This window comes from Halichoerus grypus, chromosome 10 (assembly GCF_964656455.1).
Source record: "Halichoerus grypus chromosome 10, mHalGry1.hap1.1, whole genome shotgun sequence".
Lineage (NCBI taxonomy): Eukaryota > Metazoa > Chordata > Mammalia > Carnivora > Phocidae > Halichoerus > Halichoerus grypus.
In genome coordinates this window covers 46,002,774-46,013,760 of record NC_135721.1, presented here as the reverse complement: position 1 = coordinate 46,013,760, position 10,987 = coordinate 46,002,774, and the positions used below count along the sequence as shown (strand labels likewise).

The window sequence follows — 10,987 nt, the reverse complement described above, 5'->3', positions numbered from 1 at the left end:
TCCCCACCTAATCATAGAACACACAGAAGGCATTCGGTAGATACCAACTGACACAGGCTAGAAGGATTTCACAATAAAGAGATAAAGTACTCAACATCAAGTGGGCTGTGGTGTATCAACCACAAAATAATATATTTATTTTTCCAACATTTTCCTTTATTGATAAAAACTACACAAAAGCTAATTGATAATTAATTTAAAAAGCAATGTTATACATTATCTTGTACTTAGAAATTTGTCAACTTGGCAGTTTCATTCATTGACCACATGACCATTGTTCTTCATATGCCTGTGTCCAGATGAGAAGATTTCTGCTGGTCTTTCCAACTGGAGGTCTGTACAGATCCCATTCAGAATTCTTACACAGTGAAAACTCACATGAGGACTGCCAGTAGGAAAAAAAAAAAGTCAAAACTCTTCATACTGTGTACATCGTGTGTCTTGAAGGATCATTCACCCAGATTTTACTGGATTTTCATTCCAGTAGTTTTGCCAAACTCTGTGGTCAACTTTGTTTCTTTGTGGTCTGTAGTAAAGCAAATTTTCTTTTGGTACAACATAAGCTTTAATGCCCATGTTTAGAATTGGAAACAGAATCACTGACCAGGAAAAAAAGAAATGAAAGTAAAACAAACCAAATAGGAACAAACAGCATTTTAGAGGGAAAATGAAATAAAGCAATTGAAATCAAGTCTGTGAGAGTTACACACACCTAACAAGGAAAACTGTCTTGTTTCCCCAACTCCCCCCCCCCCCACCCCAGGTCCCCCCCACCCACCCTGTGGTTCTCCAGCCCAGGAACCATGCAGTGTAGAAAAAGCAAATATACAAACAAACCTATATGTAGCTAGGGTGAAATCTATTTTTATAAGAACTCGACACTTTCACTATTTACATCCAGGAGCATTTTTGTTTTATGTTTTGAAGCAAAGAAAGTTCTGTAGTTCTCCTGGTTATGCTGCAGGTGCTTCCTCTGCCCGCTCTCAGCAGTTTCGTTTTTCCATTCCTCTACGTCCTCAAGTGTTTTAGCAGGAACGATGAGCCAGCTTGCTTGCGCAGCTGTGGACACCCATTCTCCTTTAAGATGAAGCCCCCCTCCCCCCCACGCCGAGGTCCCCCACGAGGAGTTGGCTTTCCCATTAGTTTGTTATTCTCTCCAGATAAATGGCCGGCGCCGCCGACCTGGCGATGGTGGCGATGAAGCTGTGGTCGCGCCCGAGCTCCAGGCTGGGGGTTTCGTCCTGCTCCGGAGACACTGCTTCGTAGCCCTTGTGGACGCGCAGCGGCTGGTGAGCCTGGCAGTAGCCGATCACAGGCGGCTCGTAGCTGTAATAGGGCAAGGGCTTCACGTGGTGCGGGATCTGGTGTGAGAAAGAGAAAGACATTACGAAAATGCGGCGCTGGAAGGGTAACAAGAGGACACTCCTGGGATTTTACTCTGAACTCGTTGATGCTGTTTTAAGGCATCAACTACTGATTCTGCTATTAATAAACATAAAACAAAATAAGGATTGCTAGTATTTAACTCGATATTGTTTTGTCCAGATAGATAAGCCTTATATATGATTTTCTGTACAAAGTGTGTGTGTGTTTATATACCTTGTATATGCATCTTATATATAGTTGTGTGTATATACTTTTTTACATATACTTTTATATAAAGTGTGTGTGTATATATGTATATACACACATACATTCATATACACATATACAAATATTCATTCATACACATTTTGTATATAAAATCATAAAGATTTTTCTATGCTCAGTCCGGTCATCTATCTTTCTATCTATTGCCATAGAGAGAGTTAAAAACAACCTAAATTCCCATCAACAGGGAATTTTAAAATATATTAGGTAAATTCATACACTTGTAGACAGATAATACAAAGATTTGGGAGGGCCCATCTGTTATAGTATGGCAAGATAGGATATTAAGAGAAAATTAATGTGAAAAGAATATGCAGTGTGATCCATTTTGTGTAAATACAAATGTAAACGTATGTAGAGTTTTTACTTTTAAAATATCTTTATATATAATTGAACTCTTTATTGTGGACATATATGTTTTACTTAAAATTTTTAAAAAATAATCACAATGTCCTATAGATTATTTCTAACAATTCTATAAATTCTGAACAAAAGAACTCTAGAATCATGAAAGCGGACACATCCTTGTGTTCATAATATATAATGCTATTGATTTCAAGCTAACAAGCCAGATATGTGTCTAATGTTAGAATAATATACCTGAATAATCATTTATAGAAATCCCTTTAATAGAAAAAGCTAAAAATATTAAAATTAGTTTTTTTTTTTTGGTAGAGAGAGTGAGGGTGAGGGAGGAGGGGCAGAGGGAGAGAGAGAGAATCTTAAGCAGGCTCTACGCCCAGCATGGAGCCCAACATGGGCTCGATTATGACCTGAGCCAAAATCAAGAGTCGAATGCTTAACCAACTGAGTCCCCCGGGCGCCCCAAATTACAGTACTTTTGATGCTGTGCAGCTTTTAATTAAACCACAAATTTCCGATAAAGCAAAATGTGTCATAAGCTTAGAGAAAGGAAAATGAGGATTGCTTAATTCTTTATATCACACTAGAGCATTTCTCATAACCCACTAGATCTGATCTGACACTCTTGGTCAATGGTCCACAGATGATAAAACTGCAAACACTTCACTCTCCTGTCAGGCAAGAGTTGGAGCAATTTAAACTTTTGTCTCTCCGCTCCAATGCACTGCTGTACTTGGCTTTATGACGCCACGCTAGGGCTCTGCAGACCACATTGCCTCTTGACCTGCTGCTCCCTGTTAGACTTGAACAGTGAGCCCACTGGAGGGAGATGGCAAGACTAGAGGAGATGGAGGGAACTCTCTGTGGTGGGCTTCCTCTCTGATTCTTCCTGCTCCAGGGAGCTACCCCAACGAGGCCCCATCATACTGGCTGCGGCAGCGTCTTCCCACAGTAGCCGGCCATTCCATTGTGTAGTCTTCCTCAACATGTCCCCTCCGAGTCTCCAGCACCAAAGAAATGTGAGGTGTGTCTCCACAAAGCTCCTCCTCTGAGCTTGTAATTTTACAATTCCAAACCTCTCCGTTTAGTCCTTTAGTCCCACAGGGGGAAGGGGTGGCAGTTACCACCTGAAATTGCTGTCTCTGTTACACTGTGGCACTTTTAGCCTTTGCATGAACTTAGCTAATAACTCTGCATCTTTTTTTTTTTTTAAGATTTTATTTATTGAGAGAGAAAGAGTGAGAGAGAGAATGTGCGCGTGCATGTGCAAGAGGGGAAAAGGGGTAGAGGAAAGGGGCAGAGACAGAGGGAGAGGGAATCTCAAGCAGACTCCCCGCTGAGTGGGGAGCCGACCTGGGGGCTCGATCCCACGACCCTGGGATCATGACCAGAGTGGAAATTAAGAGTTGGATGCTCAACTGACTGAGCCGCCCAGGTGCCCCAATAACTCTGTATTTAATTAGCAATTCATGTAACATGCTTTGTTAAAATAACTGATAGGTTGCCAGTCTCCTGACTAGACTATATAAAACTCTTTCTCTAGGTTAAACTGCAGAAATTGTTGTTATAATTTCATAATTTGGTAGTGAAGTTAACCCCCAAAGGTCTTATGGGTTAATTGTTCTGTAGGAAGTTAACCAATCTTATGTCTAACTTGGCCACCTTACTTTAAGAATCCATTCCTCCTATAAAACTGTATAAATCCCTCAAATGTTCTTCAAACTCGGTCTTATGTTTTCTTCCTGGTATCCCCATTAGTGTGTTAAGCAAAATTTTGACACAAATTCATTATCTGTTTACATGAGAATTGTGTTTTAAACACCTCTATGCTTATTAAGATAAAAGTCACCTCCTCACATTTTTAAAAAATATAGATTAAAGCAATGTTTTTGGTGGATGATCACAACTCATTAGTAGGTTATAAAATCAATTTAATGAATCCAGATAAACATTTTAAAAATGGAATTAACTAGAACAGAAAGCATTAGAGTGTATCATGAGCAAGGGTAAGTTGCTTCATAACAGTTTTGTTTCACATTTGTGTGTGTTCATGAGTGTGTGTCTACCAAGTCACCCTGTGATTTTTTTTTTTAAACTGGGAATTACAATAAAAGATGCTTCCAAAAATACTCAAAGCACATAGTCAGATTGCAGTTTATTTTAATGTGATCAGCAACAGCTGGATAAATTCCCATCCTTCATTTACTATTCTCTTTTTTTCTAACTCACATAATGCAATTTTTCTCAGTGAGAAAATTAAGCAAATATATATTTCTTTATTTTTTGGATGAGACACCTTGATTTCTAATGGAAGGCAAACACTATTTTCAGCAAGTGTTAAATAGTAGAGGAAAGATCATTTCTCATCAAACAAGATGTTGATATAATCTGGAATATACAATTCTGCTCTCAAAAAATCTGAACAAAAATACATGGTAGGTCAAATTAGTGATTGATATAGAGATGTTTTAGACATTGGACATTAACTTCTGTGCTGGCAGTGAGAACAAGGAACAAATTATAGGACAATGTGGTTGGATTACTAGATAATAAAGTTAGATCTCTGAATTTTGGTTTTTTTTTTTTTTTTTCTTTTTTTCTCACTCATATAGACTTCTCCCTATAAATCAGTTCAGGTCCAGACATGAAATGTTTGTCAGCAAGTTCTATTTTAGGTCACCTCATAGGATTTTGCTGTGTGTCAAACAGGTAGAGATAGCTGTGATTAGTGTCAAGGGTCACCAAAACTCTGAAAAAGCATAGAAATGAAGCCACTTTGTTGTGACATTTCAGCAGAAAGAATTTTATGAAGACCTTCTTAGGAGTCCATTCGTGCTTTTTTATTGTTAATAGGTGGAATAATTCAACTCTAAACCATAAAAAAACAAATCAAATTATTTCCAAAGGCAGCAACATTCACTGGGCATAGAATCTTTGTTGCACACTTTCATTTGAAGGAATGACTCGTCTCCAAATTAGCCAAATTACTAAAACACCTCAAAATAAAGATTACGCATGGATTCTGGTTTTGTCCACTCCTCTGGTCACTGCAATAAGAAGATGGTTGAACTAGAAACACAGATGAACCATAAATGCAAAGTGAGACAGGGTCCAACAGACCCTACTAAAACCAGATTAATCTACAGATGGAAACCATTAGCTTTTACGTGAACATCGTTGAATTTTCAGTGTGAAGTCCCAAAAGGTGAATTGAAGTGGGAAAGAAGAAATTTTATCTAAGAAACTATGGCATTTATCTTCAAATAAAGTTGATTCAAATATCAAGGGACTTGTATTAACAGCAGCACATCCAGTTTATATATTCCATCATCTCTGAACTCAGAAAATTTGTTTTGCTATGACAGTTGGACCAGTTTATTTTTTGCTTCAATGAACAAGGGCTCCTGCCATTTTCTCTATTGTATTTGAGACAGGCTTAGAAGCTCCAGCAGGATAAAAAACATTATAAAGTGCCCTCCCGCACAACAGCCCAATAGCACGAATTCAAAAGCCATGTGAATTGGCAAGCTCTAAAAGGATATCTGAGATGTTTGCTCATTTACTCTTAAAGTCTATTCTGCAGGGCACTATGTAATCAACTGATTTTGTGGTTTCTGAGGAGCTAAGAGACTGAGGTCTTGTACTTTATAGTAATAATGTACAGTACATTAACCACCTGGGTCCCTGTGTGTATCATTGTTTCCTTTCCAGCAGTCAAAATAAAGTATCCTTAAGTTCCCCTTAATGTGTATTTGATATTTTTGTAAATGTGTTCTTAGAGCTTTTCCAAACGGTCCCTGTGTTCTGTCAGCTCTCTGACGGACCTCATTCTGGGGCACAGCGCAACACTACTTAAAGATGGCCTCATTCTTATGCTTGACTGCTCATTGATTGCTTTGGAAGCTGCACTTTATTTACAGATAATAGGTGTGGTACATGGAATGAAGGAGTCTCATTGGGGAAGTATACTACACTGAAATTCTGTCATTTGCTTCTCTCAAGAATATGAACACTTGAACTCAAATTGAATTTAAACTTTTATAGGGGCACATAAACTTCCATAGAGGCATATTTCATAACTAAATCTGAGGTAGGTTACAAAAGGGAAAATCATTATTATCACTAATTATAAGTCACTTTAATCCCGCTGGGTTTCCTGCAAATCCTCTGAAAATGGGGATAATAATGACATCTCATTTACCTCTATAAATCTCAGATAACTCTGAAAGTACTCCCTGTTTTTCAAGAAAGAAGGAACACCCTAAAAAGACATATCCCACTCTAGTTTTACTCAACACTGACAGTGTCTTTCCTGAAAATGTTCCCTGTCTTTTGTCTTAGAGTTTCCATTTGAGAGATGCAAGGACACGAAAGGTCACAGAGTGGCTCATTAATGGAGGCTCTCAGTCCTACTTTGTGCACTCAGAAGCTTAGACATCTTAGCGGATGTTCTGGTTTTCTGACAATGTTCTTTACCCTTTGCTTAGAATATGGTTTTCTTCCAACATGCTAGGGGGAGTATAAAAGGACACACTTCTCTCAATTACAGTGGCTCACAGAGTGAATGATTCAAAGAGGGAAGTGAAGGAAAGAGAATGTTTAAATCTTGGGAGGAAGGGCAAAAGTATAGTGGGATACGCAGAGCTTCAAAAGTCTACAAATTGATTCAGATCCCATAATTTTACATCCATAATAATTATATTTAACATGGGAAATGAATGTGTCTGTGTAGTTAATGTGAGAGTAATGTGAAACGGACTCTTGATATATGTGATCATGAAAGTCTTTTGAAGTTCAGTTTTGTTATAAGCATGAAATTCCTATATCATTACCCTCTTTTCTCAAAGGTATTAGCATTAGTTATAAGTAGTTTAATAGCCTGATCATTTTAAAATTACCATGCACTATCATTAGTCTTATTTATTAACTTTTCATGAACATTGTTCACATTTCAGTATGAGTTCTTTCAATTGAAGTCATAAAAAGTTGATTTTCAATTTCCTAAATGACATTTGGTCTCTAATTTTCGGAATTAAAGGGTAGTGCCTGACTACTCAGACCATTTAAAAAGTACCATCCTACAAATCCAGATGAGGAATTCAATATAGTTGAATTGCTTAATGGAGATGGACACTTGGTTTATTGGAAATAAAATAGATTAAAAATGAAGGGCAATAGCTAAATGAGTATATAACTTAGCCTTTATTCTACTCGCTGCATTAGTCTGTGACGAGAATTGACAGGGACCAAGAAAATGTAAACAAATTTGGCTAGAGGTTTTTCAGGAATTTTGATCAAAGCTGACAGAACCTCATCCCATTTAAGTTAGTTGGGTAAAAGGGAGACTTAATTGACTCATAGACACAAGAAAGGATCTAGCAGCTAAGCAGAAGAGCAAGGGTACCACTGGGTCTCAAGAACAACTGACACCAAGAACACAGATGTCACCAGGAACCTCTCAGTCAATCCTGCCTGATGATCTCTACACGTTATCTTCACATCCTGATTGCCGAATGGCTTCCTTCATCTGATTGAACATGTGGCGGCAACAGCTCTAGAAGTTTGCATGTATCCAGCCATAGTAGATTGCACAAATGACTATAGTTCTTCTAGCTCCTCTCATCAAAATGTAGTATCTATTTCTCCTTGCCTTAAATACTGGATGGTCTTGTGATTTTCTTTGCCCAATAGAACACAGCAGCAGTAATGCTGCTTGCGTCCCAAGGTTCCTAGGATCCTGGCCAGGCTAGACCACTGGAGAATGGAAGGCCCTGTGGAGCCACAGAGTCATCTTAGACTAGCCAGTGTCCCTTGAGGTCCACAGAAGTTCATCACAGGCACATGAGCCCAGGAACAAAAACCCCCAGCTGGCCCAGAGGAGCAGAATTGCTCAGCCACTTCCCCTCATTCCGGAAAAGCATCCGAGAAATTATACTGAGCTGTGACATTGACTGTTCCTACAAACCTGATTTCATCCCTCACTTCTCAATTGAGAGACTTAAAATAACAATCGCCCCTTCATAAATTTTGCCTCTTTAGGTTTTGAATATCTGAAGGCACTTATAACATAAAGAGGAGACACAAGAAAAGTAATGAATCTAAAGCAATTCATCAAATTACATTATTTAATCCTGTTCTGCAATAAGACATTCTTACTCAATGTTTTTATTTTATTTTTTTCTTCAAAGATTTTATTTATTTGCTTTTTTAAAAGATTTTATTTATTTATTTGAGAGAGAGTGAGAGGGCAAGTGGGGTGAAGGGCAGAGGGAGAAGCAGACTCCCCACTGAGCCGGGAGCCCCACGTAGGGCTCAATCCCAGGACCCTGGGATCATGACCTAAGCAGATGCTTAACTGACTGAGCCACCCTGGTGCCCTATTTATTCACTTGAAAGAGAGAGAGAATGAGAGAGAGAGAGAGAGCGTTCAGGAGTCCATGAGCAGAGAGAGAGCAGGGGGGTGGGGATAGGGAAAGGAAGAGAATCCCAGGCAGACTCTGTGCTGACCCCAGGCTGGATCCCACAATCCTGATATCCTGACCTGAGCCAAAGCCAAGAGTCAGAAGCTCAACTGACTGAGCCACCCGGCACCCCTCTTATTGTTTTTAAATGCAGGCTTGCTTCTTAATTAGAAAATACCGATTACCTAAGTATTAGTTTCTATTAATAAAAAAGTAAAACTGTCAACATCACCTGACATTACTTATAAAACATTTGCTAAAAAGCTTATTTTAAAGCACAATTTTGAAAAATATCTTGAACTCAAAGTCAAGATGGAAATTTGAGCCTTGATTGCTAGCTTTCCAAGTTAGCACTCAAATGGACAAAGTTTTTTATTTAACAGATGTTTGTTCATTTGTTTTTCCATCACTAAATCAAAAACTCTTAGAAATTCCTATAACATAGAGGAGAGAGGAGAATGAATTAAAATAAAAATTTACTAGCATATAATTCAATGCAACTGGAGGAAAAGCTGGTTTAGATTGGGGAAAGGTCCTTTGCAGAACTATGATATACTCACCAGCTTTGAGTGTCCAGGATTGGTGAGGTAGGAAGAAAAGGCAGGGTTCTGGTCAATCCCTGGTCATAAGTAAAAGCTGGAGAACATCAGAGGTTGAAAAGGGGGATAATGAGCCTTACTTTCAGGATCCCAGATTGTGGAACACTAAGTGAACAAGGATATGCCTGTACCGAAAAGCTCATCTTCTATTTAAGGAAATGGTGAGTTCTTCAAGTGACAAAAGTAAAACAGAACTTCTCTGTCTGCCGTTTTATTTCTTGTTGTTCAGCTGCCTTCACCAGCAGCCACTCTCTCTCCCACCACCCCCACCTTCAACTGGTTCACTAATTAAACAAAGCCTATCTCCTTAAAAAAGAGGCCCATGCAATCTCTGACATCCTAACACTATATACACACAAAGACTTTTCTCCCTAAGTAGTAACTATAATAGAGAACAATCTCCAGAAGTAAGATTCAAGAATTCAAGAGAAGATGATAAATGGAAGTGATGAATGAAAAAGTCAAGATTTCCTAAAAACGAATGAAACTAGAAAGAGTTGAAAATGCATTCTCATTGAACTTCATCATCTTGATGACATTGCTTGGTTGCATAATAGATATTCATGTTATTTGTTGAATGAAAGAACAATAACAGTCTTATCTTTCTCACATTTTGTTTTGAAGATCAAATAAGTAATACATGTGACAAAATCTAAAATAATCTGTCACAAACACTCATTACGTTTATTGATCTTTGTTTTTGAAAATCTCTAAAGAAAAACAAGAAGATAATGGCGCAAATTGCTAACTGTCCTACTTCCATTTTGTTTATGGGCTGAAGTGTGTACCAAGTTGCTCTGGCGCAAAATACACGAAACTAAACACACTGTATTTGGCTTTTTATCTTGACGGGACTCTTCAGACCATTTTAAACTTAAGTTCTGACTAAAGCTGCACACGAGCATTTGCTTTTATTGTTCTGTTCTTATTTAAAGACAGGAATGTGTACTATTTGTGCACTCATGGTTGTCCAAATTTTAACTTTTAAGTCAGTCATGGGATAACAGAACAGAACATCCACTTACATCTTTATTGCTCTCCTACTAGGCCGCCTGGTCTGTAAGGTGTCCAGAGAGTTGATTAAGTTAATGAATGAGGTACTAGCTGTTCTTTGAAGTTAGCTTTGACTCCATTAACTGGAAAGCTTATTACATCACCAGCACTCTCAGTGTTCAGTGAGGTTTTGGGCTAATGAGCTGGATTAATTAGCTAGTATTAACTTCTAAAGGCTTTCCTTCTGTTGCTCTGGCCTCTGAATTCGAAAGAGTAAGGACTCCCTAATAGTGCAGGACAAGCAAACATCCTATTGAAGTGAAATCTACATCAATACTTCAATAAAAAATAGAGACAACAAAATTTCAAAACCCACATCTTTCCCCTCTGAAAAAAAAAAAAACAACTGTGGAAGTGTCAGTGATATACAAGGATGTACAGAAGACAAGTCTTGCCTAAAACAGAAGACAGTGATCACTACTTGAGCCCAAATCTACTGCTGGAAACGTAAAAACGAAACCAAACAAAAGAAAACAAACAAAAACAAAACTTATCAGCGAATGTAACGAACAGATTCAATGTAAGATTTACCTTGCAATCCCTCCTCAGAAATTTGGAAAGGGAAATAAACCAAAAGCCAACACCAGGGAAGGTGCGAGCAAGCAAGCATTACAGACGTTTTCCTTCTAGGTTCATTTTCAGCTTCTCCACAATGTTCAGAGTAGCTTATTTCTAGTTTCCATATGAGTTTTTGTAGTATTCTGTACAGTTTTGTGTTAATTCTTAATTGTGTCCTTAACTTGTTTTATGCAAGAGCATGTATCTTATCTAATCCAAATGTGAATGATTTGTTCAGCTTTTGAAGATACACTACCTTTGTGATCTTCCCCAGACATGCAATTTGATAGTGCAGTGGGTATT

At 38.2% G+C, this 10,987-nt stretch overlaps 1 protein-coding gene across 3 annotated transcripts in view; it reads right to left on the bottom strand.

Annotated features, from left to right (window-relative positions):
• Positions 1-780: 780 nt before the first annotated feature.
• LRRTM4 (leucine rich repeat transmembrane neuronal 4) overlaps positions 781-10,987 on the bottom strand; it is a 695,061-nt gene continuing 684,854 nt past the window's right edge. For all 3 annotated transcript variants that reach the window (XM_036099440.2, XM_036099441.2, XM_036099442.2), the window contains one exon: positions 781-1,361. In XM_036099440.2, coding sequence (XP_035955333.1) covers positions 1,140-1,361 — 222 coding nt within the window. In that variant the 3' untranslated portion in view covers positions 781-1,139. The remainder of the gene's footprint in view (positions 1,362-10,987) is intronic.